Below are 18,615 nucleotides of genomic sequence, written 5' to 3'. Positions count from 1 at the left end.
ATATTCCCTTGTGGCAAAAGTATATAAGTAACATGTAACAATGTATTTGAAGCAAAGTACTATATGTAAATAGCACGGTTAAAAGAAAACCTTAAGATTTCAAAATATATGCTGAAATAAAACATGTTAAACGTGTTGGATAATGTTTTGTATTTTACAGTATACAAAAAAAGTGTTTCGTTGGGAATGTTCCAAATGTGTGCTTTGAATGTAGCACAACGTTTGGAAGGAATTTTATCTGATCGTTTCACATGGTTGAAGAATTCATTTTGCATTTTACATGCGAGTTGCCAATATACAAATGTGTCTATGAATTAACATTCAATAAACCCGCCTCCTTCAAAAATTCTACGCTCCCATTGGCCACATCTTTAGGGGCGGGGTTTGTAATGAGCCTTGTGCTTGGGAATGTTTTGTCCGCATTCTCAAACTGAGTTGCCGCTGCTTGGACGTGGGCATATCGGTGATCTGTCGCGGTTTTCAACAACTTCTGTGAGTTTCTTGGAAACCATTAGTTTCAGGACCTTTATGTTGTAGAGGCAGATATTTTGCTTTTGAATTTTGACCGTGCAACAGTTCATTTAGCTAAGCATCATCAGATTTTTTTTACAACACAGTTTGCTGTATGATAGTGAGCTGATGGAGTAAACGTTTATATTTCTACTCAGTGCTCCGGAGAACCCCTGGCGTTATCCTGCAGCAGGACTGTAACGACAGACAGCACAATGATGAACAGGAACGGAGTGGTCACAAAGATTCGCACGCGGATAAGGACCGACCCGTTCAAGAACAGCTATGATCTGGTCGGCAAAGAGCTCGGCAGGTAAGTTAAAGCATTGCGAAGTATCTACTCTATGGACGAATTAGCGCGTTTAAAAGATTAAAATATGTACAATAAACGTAGTCATAATCCCGCAGGCAGTTTCACAAAATTGAGAACTGGTGTGAGATTTAATTGGAGTAGTGAATCACCGCCAGCTGGAAGCCTGAAGAGATTTGTTTGGCTCCAGCACGTGTAATAAGGATCAACTACATAGATTTTAGCAATTATTGCAGCTTGTCAATAGTGCTATTAAGCAAATGTATAAATTAAACTGCCTGTAAACTGTTTCTTGATCGCACACTTGCACACCTCTCGGTTTATTATAACAGGACCGTTCTCGGATTCGCTTATTTTCGGTGACTGCTGTTGTGTGAGGTCTTTCATTGGTCTTTCATCAATTTACAAAACCCCTAAACTGACGTAAAAACGTTATTTGGATTGTTGTTTACAGTGTAGCTTGATGTCACAAACCGCAGTTAAAAAAACTAAAACATTTTATCAACTTTGTTGATATTTGAGGGAAATGCTTAGTCAAAACACATTTTTTGTAAAGCATAGTCAGGCTTGTTTATTCGTGATCGAATTAGTTGAGTAAAGGACTCACTGACACAGTCATTATAGCTAAATCTTCTAAAAGCGATGCTGAACAAATCAACGAGTCGTTTTAGTGAATGATTCGAATGATTCGATTCACCGGGATGAATGAATCAAAGGTGAATTACCTTACATTCCTATCCGCATTTTCCAGGGGCCCCTTGTGCCTGAAAACCAGACTCGGATCCTCTCAGCGTGTGTTCTCAAGTAAACAAAGAATTGAAAACATGCTAATTCAGAGCCGCACGGGACCAATGTGTGATGGATTCGGCGCTGCTCGCCGTGACATTGCTCTCTAATGCTCCACTGACTAATTATAGACAAGATGGTATCGTTTGACCACTGCAACTTGTTTTCTCTTGGGCAGATGTGTTCGTTTAGAGTTAAACATTCAGGTCGTGCTTGTTGACAATAGCATCTGTTTCTGCTGCCTTCAGCTAAATTTTGTTTTCCAAGTTTCTGGACTTTTAATTCCCATTGCCTTTCCGCATCATTTAACCCAATTTGATGGGTAATTTGTGGATTGGGTTGTAAAACATCTCGAATTGGACTGGATTTACCCGGCATTCGCTTCTCTCCGAAACGTAATGCTTTGCCCCACACTTTGCAAGATGGCACTATTTACTCATGCCTCAGAATCCTCACAAGTTTTTCCTGTAATTAAAGCGCACAAAAAGACCAAATGCGTGAGTCACAAGGCAAGCTGTTATTTTTATAGCGCAGCCTATCTGATTTGCTTTTGAATGAGGAATGGAGGAATGCAGATGTTGGTGGATAATGATGTGGAGATTAGGTAGGCAGAGAGAGACGGTCACACACATATCTTGCATTCTTTCAGTGTAACCTAATCTGCATTCACTTGTTTTCTTTATCATATATCTACATCATCTTCATGTGAATGTAACCTTGCAGCAGAGATGTTCACATTTGGCCAACTTGTCTTGTGATTTCCTCTGAGTGCAATCAAAGTCTTTTTTTTTTTTTTTTTTTTTTTCCCTTAAAGGTTCTTTATTGGCATCATTGGTTCTATGAAGAACCTTGAATGACCATGGAACCTTTCAAATGCAGAAAAGGTTCTTTAGATTTTTAAAAGGTTCTTCAAAATGGTTCTTTTAGGAACTGTTCACTGAAAGGTTCTTTGGGGAACCAAAAATGTTCTTCTATGAACCTTTATTTTTTAAAGTGTAGGTCACCTTTTAAAATCAATTTTTTAGCTCTCCAGATGACCTTAACATACATGTTGGCCTAGATTTTTGTTCTGTCCTATGTACACACGCTTGGGGTAAAATGTATGTTTTGTGTGTGTGTGTGTGGCTGAACACACTCGTCTTACTGAATGGCCAAACCATCTGGCCCTGTTGTCAGCACTCCATTCATTTGACACAAAGCTCCAACAGCAATTTCCGTATTATTCAATGAGATCAAATCCAAAGTTTGTTCCCAGACAACTTGTTTATTAGATGGAAGATCAGTTTAGTTCTCAGTTCTGTTTCCATTTCCAGTCGTTTTCTACACGTTATTTCTGAATTCTTCGGATTTATAACAATAGCACTTGATGTGCAATTTCATTAATGTTTTGTGTGCCTGGTGTGGAAATGGACACTGTGAGAGAACAAAGTGTCAAATGCTATAATAAACGTCTACATTATCCGCAGAGTTGGTAACTTGACGTACAGTGTAGTGGATGTCCTACTTCATTAAAGTTTGTACAAGTGGTGTCCCAATTCTGTGAGATGAGAGGGTATTTTTAAGCACATCATCTTTGGAGCTTCTCTAGAGTATCCAAAAATGAGTTTAACCCCAACCTTCAAAATCCTGCACTTTTGGTTACCCCAAAGAACCTTTCGGTGAACAGTTCCTAAAAGAACCTTTTTGAAGAACATTTTAAAAATCTAAAGAAACTTTTTCGACTATAAAGAAGCTTTTCTGCGTTTTAAAGGTTCCATGGATCTTCAAGGTTCTTCATAGAACCATTGGTGCCAATAAAGAACCTTTATTTTTAAGAGTGTACCTGTGATCTGATGCACCAAAATGTGTCTATTATCAGTCCTAGCAAGCTTTCCGTTGACTTCATTCATGGTTTCAACTTTTTTTTTTTTGATGAAACTCACCACTTTTTTTCCTCTTGCCGTGTAGCTGTTTTGGTAATCTGCACTTTTTATCCTCAGGAACCCAATAAAGTTCATGAGTTCAGCTATGAATTCGGTGATCCTCTATCCGAGGTGGTCTGCGTGAGGATTGTTTTACTGCAGAGCTCTGGGTTGCTGACTGAGCCTTCTGCCATACCGGTAGCAGACAGGCCAGCTGTGCTTGTGATTCAGTCCTTCGCTTAATAATGGGGTTATACGATTTCCCTTTAATAACGGATTGTGATTGTATATCTTTGTGTCTGAATGGTCTTGTGTTTGTGTGTTCATGCACACGTGCATGCTTTTGGTCTGTTAAATGTTTATCCGTTCCTCGATTCTCAAAATGAACATGTTTTTACCATCTGGCTGTGAGAATGAAACCGAGAGATGGAGACAGATAGACAGTGAAAGACGACGGTGTGATTTTTGCACAGGAAGTCTAACCACTAGAGTATCTGGGTCATCTCCGCAGATGAATGTACACTTCCTGAGTCATCGTTTTAGAGTGATGCTGACCGTATTCATTGGCATTTCAAAGTATTGTGGTATTTTACTGGTTTGTCATTCATCTTTTTCGGTGCTGAGCATTGTTGGTCGTTTTTTGTGTGTGTTTTTTGGAAGAACTTTAAAGAACGTCTGACTTTTTTTTTTTTTTTTTTTTTTTTTAAACCTGCTCTATTCACCCCTCTAAAAAGAGGGCAGTAGAAATGTTAGCTTGGCAGAATTATGGATGCCCTTTGACCTTGTCGACTTTCTATCCAACACTTTATGGGTGTTTTGCAATTCAGAAATTGTAGACTTTAATGTCTGCACCAGTCCAAACATTTTTGTTCAGGATAATTTCCTCAAGCTGAACTACTGAACAACCGGGTTGTTCTGAGAGTTTGGCATTGTCACATGCGGTACACCATGTGAACTCTGTATGTCGACTGGAACGTGCTCAATTCACAACGACCCTGCCAACCACACTCACGTTTAAGCAGGAAAATCACTACAACACTGGCAATGGATACATTTTGGCTTATACCCTTGGAAATTTTCTGGGGCTTTGCAATGGTTTGCAATCATGGGAATTGTTAACACCAAGACTCAACAATAAAAGCTTTTCAAAGCCCCCGGAATTTAATATTAATGTTGTGTAGTGCAAAAGAAGTATCTACAGCAGATATTAATGCCATTAGTCTTTCAAGTTTATGAATCTATAAAATGTTCTCTACAATGAGTGTTCCCTCCCCTACTTCTATTAACTTATCTTTTTGTTGTTGTTGTTCATTTTAGTATTAATTAATTGTTTAATCTATTTTTTAAGTGAAATTGTTTTTGCATTGTTTTTATTTTATTTTATTGGTTTAATGTAATTTATTTTTATCTTTATTCTTTTTATTTAATTTTATTTATTTATTTATTTATTTATTTTTTTGTTATTTTTTTTTTTAATGAATTAATTTTATTTTATTTTAATTTTATTAAATTTTAATTCTATTTAATTTTGATTTATTTTATTGTATTTTAATTTGATTGATTTTAATTTTCATTGAATTATTTTATTTAATTTAATTTTTAAATTTAATTTTTAAATCTTTAGTGCATTTAGTACATTTAATTTATCATTCAAGTTATTTTTAATGTTATGGACTTAATTTTATTTTATTATAATTTTTTTTTTTTACATTTATGTTTGTTATAATTTGTGTTTTTGTATTTAATTTTGATATTTGCTTTTTATTTAATTTATTTTTTAATTTATTTTTTAATTTTGATTTATTTTGTTTTATTTGTTTATTTTTAGTTTGGTTTATTGATTTATTTTATTTTTGTATTTTTATTTTGCTTAAAGTTTATTTATTTTTAATTTATTTTTAAATATATTGATTTTATTTTTTAATGTTTTATTTCATTTTATTTTTATTGTGTGTATATATATATATATATATATATTTATTTATTTATTTATTTATTTATTTATTTATTTATTTATTTATTTATTTATTTATTTATTTATTTATTTATTTATTTTTAAATTTACATTTTATTTACTTTTTATAAGTCTATCCCTGTCTTTGTTCAATACCAAATGTGTCAAAACAGGAAGGACAAATTCACTTGGCCTTTGAGGCCTTTGAGACGTCCAACTGGAAGCTCCATCCGGAATCTTTGTTTTCCACCTGCCTTTTCACGTGTCCATGTTAAATTTTTAAGTATGGTGTTAATGGAGACATAGATGGGAAGAGACAAGCAGTGGACAGAGGAGAGGTCATCAGGGAGGGGGGTGCTGTGTTTTGTTTGTAAGTGTCATGTTTGGTCATTGGCTGAACTAGACGGTAGGAGGAGTGGACACCATTGCCTCTCAATGGAGGAGTGTTGGAAGAGTTGGGTGGTCTGTCTGTTGGGGTCTCTACCCCACACACAAACTGGTGTCTCTTTATGAAATAGCCTGAAGAGGAGGTGTGGTTAAGAGCCATTTGTCCCTCTCGCTGTCAAACAAGAGAATGTCCACGCTGACAGGCCTGCTCTTTGTGTGTGTGCAGCGCCCTGGGTGTCTTTTGACTGATAGATGAGGTGATGGGAGGTCAGATGAGGGAGGTGGCAGGAAATCAGTATGAATGAGCCTGTGTGTGTGTGTGTAAGTGGCATCAGACGGCTCCAACTGTCATTCTTATCAGTTGGGTGTCAGGCTCTCGTTGCAAACGAAGAAGAGAGGGAGGGAAGGATCATGACAAGTGCGAAATTGACAGGTTAAGAATGAATACAAAGATGTTCACTGTTCATCATCAATGGGCTGATGATCTAATAATGATGACACTAACTGTGACGTCAGTTCTTACTGTGCATGTAGAAGAAGATTATTAGTTGAGTTGTTCACCCATTATTTGTCACTCCCTTATTCTCTTCGAAAATTGTGCTTTTTTTCAGTATAAAAAAATGTTTTTTAAAGAATCGTAGAGCTTTTTGCCATATTGCAATGGATCATGGATGATCATGGCTGTTAAGCAACAAAAAAGACAAAAATATGATAAAAGCGCCATTAAAAAGTCCATATGACTCCTGTTCTAAAGCCATGTGATTAAAAATAGTTAATTTTTGATGAACATATTCTTACAAAAGTGGATTAAAGATTTTATTTTCTGTGAATGTGAGTGCGAATGTTAAAGATGCAGCTTTTTTTTTTTTTTTTTTTTTTTTTAAATAGACAAGTGTCTTATCAGTCTGCAACACTCGTAAACCATCTCATTATCACCATGCTAACTTTATGAACTGGTTTTGCATGGTCGGTACCCTCTGCTGTTTAATGAGTCAAACCTTGTAAAGAAGAAAAACCTGTTATATTTAATATAAATACATTTGATCTTTAATACAAATATTTTTCATTAAAAAATATTTTTTTAAATCGTTTTAATTATTTGTAATATTTATCTTTTTTTCCCTATGTATATAATACTTAGATCAAATTATTTTATTTTATTTTTTTTAGTCTGCATGATTGTTTAGGGTCTTCATGAAATGTCTGCAATATACTTGTTAAAAACAGCTGTTCACAGAGACTCATTTTGGTGCATGTCTCTTTAAATGATGATGAGCTACTGCTCACCGGGACAGTCTGTCAGCAGTTGTGGGCGGGGCCTGAACAATGTGACATCATACTGCTCAGAAAATCAAAACCGATCGAACAGATTGGGGGGGAAAAACAAAAAAGTGAATGAATTATCATCATTGTAGGGTGGTTTTCCACACACTGCTTAGACACATTTATATGCAAACACCATATAAAAGTGAATTTTGCAACCGATGTCCCTTTTTAAATATGCAGCAAATGCCTGATCAGAACAAACTGTTTTCAAGAGATGTGTAACAAAAACTCATGTTTAATAGTACAACGTGAAAATCATTACTCAACGTGCTTGTATTTTGAGTTCCTCGTTGTCATTGCCCAAACATTTCCCAAACTGTTTGTTTAATCTGTCTTGTGTTTATGTTTGTGTGCACGTAGGGGCAAGTTTGCAATCGTGAAGAAGTGTGTGGAGAAGACTACTGGCAAGGAGCACGCTGCAAAGTTCCTGCGGAAAAGGCGGAAGGGTCAGGACTGCCGCGGCGACATTCTGAACGAGATCGCGGTGCTGGAGTCGGCCGAAGCGAATCCCTACGTGGTGGCACTGCATGAGGTCTACGAGACCACCTCAGAGATCATCCTCGTATTAGAGTGGTAAGGCTCGCACTCGCATAGTTATGCAGTTACATGCCCTGACCGCGAAAGCTAAGCACAACAAGCGAGTGTTTTATGATGACTTGGACATTGCGCACCATAATTTTGTTATTCCAAGTCACCAGGGCTTTTGAAGATTAGAATTACAGGCACAAAGAAATGGCACAGTGTGCAAATCAAAACAGGACTTTTTTGTAGCGCTGTTGTTTGAAAGCGTGTGCTTGTCTGTACCTTTCTGAATGTCACCACGGACCACAGTTCTTCTTTTAACTGAGTGAGCTGAATGTTCCAATACAATAATCATAAAAAAGAAACTAATGTATAAGTTCCCAACTGAGAATGTGGTGTTCTTGTTTGCTCCTCGTGAAAGGTCAAAACGCTTCTCAGAAAGCACAGCAAAGCGAGTGTAGTTTTTCAGCACGCTGAAGCTTCGCCAAAATCATACCAAACCTGTGTCCTCTGCTGAACTTCATAAGAATCAGAAAAACCTTTCTGAGTCAGACCTGACCAATAGGTTTAAAGCCCTGTGAGTTTTATTTAAAGCATTGATAACCTGAATTCACAGCATTACTCATGTACATTTTGCCACATATAAAAATACTTCACCTTTGTTTTTCGTTGTGTAACTCAAAATGCGAAATTTTGATGTTTTTGTCTTTTTTTTCTTTTTTAAGCTTGAAAGCTCCAGTTCATTGTAATTTAAATTAGTGCTGTCAAACAATTAATCGTGATTAATCGCATCCAAAACAAAAGTTGTTTGCATAATATATATGTGTGTACTGTGTATATTTTTTTTTTTTAGCTTTCAAAATGCACAGAAATAAAGCTTGCAAAATATTTACATGCATTTGCAACACATTTTATTCTTTGGGATAAAATTGGTATTTACATGCACATATTTATATTCATATAATTTGTATTATAAAAATAAATTTAGTGTATAAACATGACATTTTTCTTAAATATATACATGCATACATGTATACACACACGTATATTATGTAAACACAAATTTTTATTTTTGAATGCGATTAATCGTGATTAATCGTTTGACGGCACTAAATTAAATGCAAAAAAGCAGCCGGGAGATTCTTTAAAATTTGTGAATTTAAAAAAGGTAAACAAAATGTAAAATATTACAAAAGAAAAGGGCATGATATGTGTTTGGAACATGGGCTGTAAATGTTAACATCTTTCTAACACTTTGGTATTCACCACATATTTAAGAAAATTGCTTATTGTATATTTTCAGCTGAAGTGTAATCACACTAGTTTTTCCAGTAACACAGAAGCTGATAACGTTTACTAATGAGGAGGAAATGACAGGTCGTTAAGTTTAAATGTCTCTTTGCGTATCTATCTTTCAGATCTCTTATTTTTTCCCCTTAGTTTGTAGATCGGGTGTTTTTTTTTTTTTTTTTTTTTTTTTTTTTTTTTTTTCCTCACTATCTGTGTTATTGCAAATTCTGCATAATATCAACAGCCTGCCTTTTGCGTAGTGAGTGTGTTGATCTGTACAGAGAGGCAGGATGCTGACTGGTTGAATGACGGAGGTTTTGAGAATTAGATTCTATCTCTCAGTCTCAAAGGTAACACACCACAAAAAAAATAGTCAACCCACTTCCTTTGAAAAGACAGCTGTATGTCAATCTGTCACTTGTAAGCACGCACATCGGTATGTGTGCAGGCAACCTGTGGAGAAAGCTTACCTTATAAGGAAGGTAACGCTTCTTGTTTTTCTCCAATTGTTGTGCAAGTTCAGTCGCATCAGTCAAGGTCTGTGTAAAGTCATGGTCTGGTTAATCTGTTTGCTGATATATAGCCTTATTTACATTTATTTACAATTAAATTATCATATTTATTAAAAAAAAAAACTATATATATATATATATATATATATATATTTTTATAATGTATATAACAATGGCAAGGGAGTTCAGTTTTGTTTGTTTTTTTTGTTTTGCATGTTTGCATATTTCTGTGTCTGCTTTTGTATTAGAACAGTCTGTCTGGTTTAAGGAACAATGCATCCAATTCTTTTTACTCAGGTTTTCTGTTGTTAGTTAAATCCTAAAACTTGATGTGGGCAGGTTTAGCAGTAAAAACCAGTTAAACCGAAGAGACACAGACAGAAAGAGACACTTCAATTTCCATTTCCTGTGGCTTTTCTTCTAAAAGCGGAGCTGCGACATACTTGCGCTTGCATGTGCAATGCAATCGCCACATCCTCTGTTGTCAGAAACAAACTGAATTCTCGCCATTCTCTGCCATTTAAAGTTAAAACCCTAGCTATTGCAAGACTGAGAATAGGACAGGTCATAATTACATTTACCAAACATACACAGACACCCCACACAAATTTGCGGCGAAACACCAGCGCTGACTATTGTAGTAGTGTATTGAAGTAACAGGACTAACTGTAGATTAGAGAGAGTTTTTTTTTTTTTTTTTTTTTTTTTTTTTTTTCATATTTTTAAACGGTCTACATTTACTTTAAAGGATCTACAGACCAGAATAGAGATTTTAGGGTGATCTCTCTTTTTTGTTTGGGCTGTAATAGCATACTAGCAACCACCCATAACACCATAGTGGGGTTTATCACAGACAAAGGATGTTCTTTGGAAAAAAAAAAATTGAGTTACTCTATCTGTGGTGATCTGTTTTTCATTCCTTAAACAAAATGAAAGGGGCCCTCCCTTGCTCAGAGTTTGCCATTTATCTTACTAGGAAAGCTCTTATGTAAGTCTCTCATAAGTCTTCCTCTTCATCACGCTTCTCTGTTTTCCTCATCTGCTTGATCAAACGCCCTCAGAAGTCTCTGAAATGGACCTTTCAGTGGCTTTAAGTCCTTTTGACTCCATCTGCCTTTGGTTGAGCACACGTTAACACCTCAAAATAAAGCCAGAGAGACAAGACGTCTGGCAGCTATTTTGTTCTAAAACAGTTTTTGAGCAACTTAAAAGTAAGTTTTTAGAAGACTGAGCACATGGTTCACTTGCTGTAGGAATTTTGTGATCTTCCGAAATAGAATAATTTGTAGTACCAATACCAGATGCGCCATCAACCTTAAAATCGCTTAATTTTTGGTCAATCTGGTATTGGTACTAATAATCATGTGATCCTGGACCACAAAACCAGTCATAAGGGTCGGTTTAAGATTTATACATCATCTGAAAGCTTGAATAAATAAGTTTTCCATTGATGTATGGTTTGTTAGGATTGGGCGATATTTGGCCGAGATACAACTATTTGAAAATCTGAGGGTGGAAAAAAAATCTAAATACTGAGAAAATCACCTTTTAAAGTTGTCCAGATGAAGTTCTTAGCAATGCATGTTACTAATCAAAAATTAAGTTTTAATGTTTACGCTAGGAAATGTACAAAATATCTAAATGGAACAAGATCTTTACTTAATATCCTTATGATTTTTGGCATAATTTTGACCCATACAATGTGTTGTTGGCTGTTGCTACAAATATACCCATGCTACTTAAGGTTTTGTGGTTTAGGGTCACACATTATTTTTATGTTCCCATTATTAAATTGAAGGAGATTTCCAGAGCTGTTGGTGTGGATCTGAATTCATTTGTCGAAATTATTACCATTTGGTTGGTATGAAAGCAGTTTTGATGCAGTCCACACAGTAGGTATGTATACAAGCCATCCTAAATTCGTGCAAGTGACGACAAACGTGTTTCTCAAAGTTGCTGCTTTCCAGATAAATTGCCTTTGGAGAGCATTCTTCACATCTTTTGCAAGACTCCTTAAGTCCAAGTGCTCACTCTTGTCTTCTCGTAAGAGGGGAAGCGCGCTCTTGGTGGTCTTGGGTAGCGGATGAGCATATTTTTATTCTCGTTTCTGTTCCAGAAAAATAGTTTATTTGAGCGAGAAATCTTCACTTTTTTTTTTTAGAACAGACTAAACCATTTCTCTGTCAAGCGTTCAGCTTTAGCTTTCATCGTTTAGCAGTGCAGTGGCATTTTGATCAGGTGAAATCAATAATCAGTGTGAGTCAGTCCGTGGAACCACGTTATAGATGCTTCAGATTTTCTCTCTCACGCAACAAAACCAAAAATGTTTTTCCGTACATGAAAGGTTGTGAGGGTTTCACCCTGCGCATGTGTGAGCGTTAACAAACCTCTTTGGGGTTTGTTTTGCTGCTGTTTCTTTAGAAAACGCTCACTTCGGGGGAATTTAAAGTGGAGGGTTTATTCCATTAGGGCGAAGGGTTTGAATTGTTGTGATGTGTTTGATTTAAAAGGGGGCGAAAGGTTTTCAATATCCCAGTGTCCTTATTTTATAAGCCTCTAGTTGCTCATCTGATAAGTCATAGCCAGAATTCCCTATTTATACAGCTGGATTCAGCTGTTATGCAACAGACACCACACACACACAAATACATACAGACTCTCCACTGTAGCTAAAAAGTCTGTACTTTCGCATAAGCCCGAAATCCACTACACATGGCCCTGATTTTCCCAGTCTTTCATCGCCCAAAGGAGAATCCGCCTGCAAATCCTCACGGTCATGGTAGCCCTTGTTACAGTTATGCAAGGATGAAGTTCCCCATCCGTCTGTACCCAGAAGTCTCCTCTAATTTAATAATTAGCTGGAGAGGCCCAATTATAATGTGTAGAAATAAGAGGGAACACCTGGCATAGATGGGTGGTGTACAAATGTACAGGTAATGAGTTATTGTCGTACTGAGCTCATTATATGCTTGATGTGGCTTAAATCCCAATATCAGATTGGACAATGAAACACGCCTCACCTTTATCTCTGAAGTTATTATTCTAGGATGGTTGAGGGCGTGTTTGTGTCTTTTTGGGTGTTTCTAGTCATAATGGATTTTTTTGCACAGAAAAACAATTTCAGCTTGTTGGGCCGTGTAACACGTGAAAATGTAATTTCACTGTCTTTCTGTCTTTCAGTGCTGCTGGAGGTGAAATTTTCCACCAGTGTGTTGCTGATAACGACGAGGCTTTCACAGAGAAAGACGTCATCCGATTGGCCAGGCAGATTCTGATGGGCGTGGCCTGTCTCCATCGAAACAACGTAGTTCATTTGGACCTTAAGGTGAGTGTAGTGTTTGTACGTGCGCTTGTACATCATAATGGTTCAGCCGGAGGCCTGGGATGTCTCAAACATCTTTTTGACCATTCTTAGCAGTGTGGGGTTGAACCAAAACAGTTTTGTTGTAACAAACATGGTTAAAAACATCTCCGCTGCTTTTTTTTTTTCCATCTGAGATGGTGTGTGTGTGAATTCAAATGCAATAACGTCCACAGTAATTGATTAAATCGCCGTATTATGTCTGTGTATGTGGGCGTTACAAAGAAAGGAACTACAAATAGTTTCCCCTCTGTTCTGTTTTGGGCTATAGTACACCCTGGATTTTTTTTTTTTTTTTTTTTGGTTTAACAACATTTGTTGCATAACATGAGGTGGAGGTCAGCATAAAAGTTAGATAACATTTAGGAAAGTAAAGGGACTGAATGATTTTTGACTGTGTCCTTAGAACAATTAACCAAACCTGTTTGAACACAATCTGTTGTAATGACACAAAGTGCTTCCACCTAATTGTAATGTTACTAATTTCATCAAGTATGCCCATTTGGGTGTGTAAAAGCTTTTAACGGCTCTAATCTTGCATCATACGTGCTCGTTTGGTGCCTCAGGATGTTAGGCTGAATGAAAGCGTTTGATTCCAGTGAACTTTAGTGAACCACACTTGAGGTGGAACTGTTTGATACTGGCTTTAATGGGGCATTTAAAGAAGGGTACAGTACTCTTCACGTGCAGCTATTAGATTCAGTAAAAAAGTAATTAAATGAAATTTTAGTACCAGTATTTATTTATTTTTTTCTTTTTATGGGGGAAATGGGTTCTGCTCTCCTGTAATTCATTGTTTCCTTTCTGTCTTCTCCAGCCTCAGAACATCCTGTTGACGAGTGCTCAGCCGCTCGGTGACATCCGTATTGTCGACTTCGGCTTGTCTCGGCGGGTGGACAGTGTGTCAGAGGTACGGGAGATCCTGGGCACTCCCGAGTATGTGGGTGAGTCGGACCTCCTTCATTTGCAAATCTCAAATCCTCCCGCGCACAAAAATGAATATGTGAACACCTGCCAGCTCAGTGTAGTAAAGAGGAGGGGAGAACCGAAAGCTTGTTTAAGACTAGTGAAACTTCTCGTGACTATCGCCTTGGTTGTGACTCTCTCAGGCATAGAAAATCTGTAGAAAAATCAGGAATGAACTGGTTAAGAGTTTCTAGCCTTACCTACAGTACATGTATGTCAGGGTTGAACAATCATTGATTTTGAACACTTTTGTATCAGACTGTTGAGATGAAAATTGATTGGAAATTGTTTCTCTCTTTCCTTCAGCTCCTGAGGTTCTGGACTATGAGCCCATCACCACAGCTACTGACATGTGGTAAGTTGAACTCTGAGTGTTCAGAGTCCAGACATGTGCATGCGTGTATGAGCTTGTGGTATTTGACACACATGAGATGTTGTATAAAGGTCATTTAGATCTTGGATGAATGGGCCTATAAAAGCAAATACAATTTGCGTGATGCATTTCTGTAATCTAGTAGCACAGTAAACGTGTCAGTGTTTATCTGCATGGTAAAAAGTCAGCATGTGCAATCCGTTTACAACCCACTGATAATCTAGAACCTTCCCTAGAACCTTCACACACGTTTTATTTGACATAAAAGCTGGTTGTTACTCCTTTTCCCGTGGTGTCCACTAAAACAATCACTATTACTTTTGTTCATGCTTGAGGATCTGGAAGAAAAAAACAAACATCTAACACCAAGTATGGGCAAAAATAATTATTATTTTATAAAGAAAAAAAAAAAAAAAAAAAATATATATATATATATATATATATATATATATATATATATATATATATATATATATATATATATATCTGAATCTGAGGGCAATTTTCTCTATATTTTAAGTTGTCCAAATGTAGTTCTTAGCAATGTATATTGCTAATCAAAAATTAAGTTTTGAGATATTTACGGTAGGAAATTTACCAAATATCTTTATAGAACATTTACTTAATATCCTAATGATATTTGGCATAAAAGAAAAATCGATAATTTTGACCCATACAATGTATTTTTGGCTGTTGCTACAAATATACCTGTGCTACTTAAGACTGGTTTTGTGGTCTAGAGTCACAAATTTGATGGCGTTTTTCTGCTGTACTGATCTGTGTTGCTGTTTTACCCCTACAGGAGCATTGGGGTGCTGATTTACGTGATGCTGACAGGAGAGTCGCCTTTTCTGGGAGATGAAAAGCAGGAAACCTTCCTGAACATCTCCCAGGTCAATGTGGACTACTCACAGGACGTCTTTCAGGGTATCTCTGACCTCGCTGTGGATTTCATCCAGTCACTTCTCATCAAAAACCCTGGGTAAGGATAGATGGCCGTTTTTTTTTTTTTTTTTTTTTTTTTTTTTTTTTTTGAGATTGTATATTTTGTTGCTTCAGCATTGTTTAGGCAAACTTACATAACCCGACTGATGGAGTGGCTTTAGTTGGCTCTGCTCCAGACATGTAATCTCACGCTACGATCACTCATTAAAATGTAATGGACTCTGGGTCTTGAATATACAGTGAAATGATCCTTGCGGTCTTAGTTTTTTTTTTTTTTTTTTTTTTGTCCCACATCTCCGGGCTCTTTTGCTGCAGCTGATGAATGGTGATAGCATTTTTGGGTCTGCTGGTGTAACAAATGGCAGTCCAGATTTGCCGCCATCACTGCTGGATGGGAACTGATAGTAGCATGGTCTGTGATCCAGAATCATAATCTGCACTCCATAAAACTTAATGCTTGTAGATCATCACCACTGAGAAAGCGGGAGAGGAAAAATGATAGCTTAAAGCAATGTGGAAAAATTCCTCTGAGTGTGAGTAATTGGGGAAGGAAAAATCTGTGAACCTAAACTCAAGATTGTGAGAGACTTTCAATTTTGCAGCACTGGTGGAGAAACCAATGCTGATGAGAACTTTAGTGCATCATTGCACAAAAAAAGCACACTCTTAACGTTTTCTCATGTTACATAATTCTTCACCATAGGCCAAATTTGCAGTCTTTGCTCGTTATTTCTTCTTCTTCTTCTTCTTCCAAAATAGACAGTTTTATCACTTATTCAATTTCACTTTTTTCCTTATTTTTGTTTATTATTTATTGGAAATAAAACAGACAATTTTATTTGAATTTTATTCAGTTTAACTTTTTCCATACTTGTTTATTATTATTATTATTATTATTATTATTATTATTATTTTTATTTTTTTAATAAATAAAACACAAACAGGTATGTTTATTTTATTTATCCAAATAAAATAGTTTTTAAATTTGTGAATGAATATATAAAATAGAATAAATAGGCATTTTTCTTGCTTGTTTTTCTATTTTGTTTAAATAAAATAAAAGAAATAACTATTATAAAAAAAAAATATATATATAATATAATATAATATAATATAATATAAATTTATTTGTTTGTTTGTTTTTATTTATATATGCTCAAAAATGTTTTTGTTTTCCTGGCAAAACATTACTACAATATTAGTGCAAGGGTTTGTTTGCATTTTTGCTTTATAATTTTGTTGGAGTATCATTGTTTCATGTGTACAATCTGATATAATATGTTGTATAATATTGAACATCTGCCAAAAGTAATAAACAAAACACAAAATATATTTAAATCTTTTTCTCTCTTTCTCTCTAGAAAACGAGCAACAGTGGAGCAGTGTTTAAATCATCCTTGGTTAAGACTCGACTCTCACCACCACACTGTGGAAGCCCCTCTAGATGAGCAAGAAGCCAGCCAGTCCGAATCAGAGCCTGAAAGTCCCGTCCCTTCCCCAGAACTTGTCGTCATCCCTACATATCCCACCTGCCCAGGCCAGGGGGAACTGAAGACAGGTCGGGACACTTTCAGTTTCGCAGAACCGTTCCCACCTCGTCCCGAGATACAACAGGAGCTCATCTGTTAAGCAACGAACTCGAACTCTGTGTTAAAGACTGAAAGACTCAACCAGCCATACTGTGGCCTAGTTTGGACTGAACAGCGGCGGTCTACTCAGGTGTTTGCGGCACCGTTGTATGTGCGTGTGAAGTCTTTGTTTCGTCTTGTGTGGGATACATAGCCGTCCTGGTCTGTGAATGCGAGTTGACCTCCCTTATGACCGCAGAGGTGTGCACGTGTGTCTGCGACAGATCTGAATGAGATTTTTAAGCCCCTTAATAAAGCATTCTTAAGCTCTTGGTCAAGGTTCTGAACTCCTCAATGCACCGCAATGGATTGTTTATACTGTTAGAGTGGATTGAACCTTCTCTGCTGTCTGTACTTGGTCCAAAACTCAAGTCGGAGTCTCCCCAGGAAGTGCCTGTTGCATTGTAGGAAGGAAATGGAAAGCTCTGATAAATCAACTGATGTTTTATTCATCACTGTTCTTCGCTGGACCAACTTATTATAAAATTTTATGAAGAACTGACACTGCTGCTTTCTTCAGAGCAGTAGATTTGACATCATTCTGCTTCTTTAGAAGTGGCACCTGCATTTTAGTGAACTGATTCACAGAGACTACTCTTGTTCTAGCACTTTTGGTGGGAATACATTTATACTCAAAGCTCCCAACAAGCACATTTAAGTAGTTCAACAAAGCATGGTCATGCATACCCACAAGCCACTGTTCGTTTGGTTTCTCTCACCAATTTTGTACCACTTTTTTCCTGTTCTTATTCATAACAAGTTTGCTATATTGCACAAATGTTTGTACCGTTGTTTTCAAGGGATATTTTTGCCTTTTTGTAATATATTCTGTATGTTATTTTTGTGTCTGGTAAGGCATCATGGGTATCGAGAGGTAAATTCTTCCAAGTCGTCAGTGATGTGGGGCTGAGGGCCGCTCAAAGACTTCTGGGATTTGAGTGTTTCGGACAGTTGTGGGAGATGTTTGCGTTTTCAGAAGAACAGAGCACAAGAAAACAAAAGGCTTTGATAATTGTATATTTTTTATTTTAAAAAAAGAATGTTAAAATATTTTTCTACAGTTGTGGTATTTTATGATAAATATGAGAAAATAAATTGTAATATTAATTTAGATTATTTTTAACCAGTTGTGCTTGTAAAAGTTTGCACTTGTGTCCAGTTTTGGACTACTTATGTATTATTGGCATGCCTGGCAAGATATTGAAGAAAATAAATGATCTTTTTGTATTAAACGTATGAGGAATCTTGTTTGTTTACCTTCTAATAGGTTCTAATAAAAATGTTTGAGATGATTTAAAATACCCTTTGAAATGCACCAAAGCTGCATTTGTTTGATCAAAATTAAATGCAGTAAAAATAGTAGTATAACTTTTTTTCAAACTACTTTGAAGATGTAATTTGTTCCTGTGATGGCAAAGCTGAGTTTTCAGCATTATTACTCCAGTCTTCAGTGTCACATGGTCCTTCAGAAATCAATTTATGCTGATTTGATGCTCAAGAAACATTTTTCAACAATCTGCTTAGTATTTTACGGAAACCGTTATACATTATGATTGGAGATGGGTAAGAACAACTACATTTATTTGAAAAAAAGATTTTTGCAACGTAAATTGCTTTCCTGCCATTTTGAAAAGTTTAATGGCCTTGCTGAATAAGTATTATTTTCCAAAAAAATATGTATGTATATATATCCATAAACGAGACACTTTCTTTTTCTCAAAATATGCATATCGCCACATTTTTAAGCAATTCTCAAATTATTTGTTTGAAGCAGTTCAAAGATTCATTCTCTCTAAACCCCTTCCTTTCAAGATGGTCCTCACTTCAAAACACAAGATCCAGGG

At 36.2% G+C, this 18,615-nt stretch overlaps 1 protein-coding gene across 1 annotated transcript; it reads left to right on the top strand.

Moving 5' to 3' along the window:
* The first annotated feature begins 364 nt into the window (after positions 1-364).
* On the top strand, positions 365-18,003 carry stk17al (serine/threonine kinase 17a like). The gene is made up of 8 exons (XM_051106046.1): positions 365-492; positions 669-823; positions 7,535-7,747; positions 12,679-12,823; positions 13,677-13,803; positions 14,132-14,180; positions 15,001-15,180; positions 16,505-18,003. The coding sequence occupies exons 1-8, from the start codon at positions 409-411 to the stop codon at positions 16,770-16,772; spliced, it is 1,221 nt and encodes a 406-aa protein (XP_050962003.1). The 5' UTR covers positions 365-408; the 3' UTR covers positions 16,773-18,003.
* Positions 18,004-18,615: the final 612 nt, after the last annotated feature.

The sequence above is a fragment of the Labeo rohita genome, chromosome 3 (genome assembly GCF_022985175.1).
Source record: "Labeo rohita strain BAU-BD-2019 chromosome 3, IGBB_LRoh.1.0, whole genome shotgun sequence".
NCBI lineage: Eukaryota > Metazoa > Chordata > Actinopteri > Cypriniformes > Cyprinidae > Labeo > Labeo rohita.
Note: the sequence above shows the minus strand (reverse complement) of the source record. Positions and strands in the feature narration are given on the sequence as shown.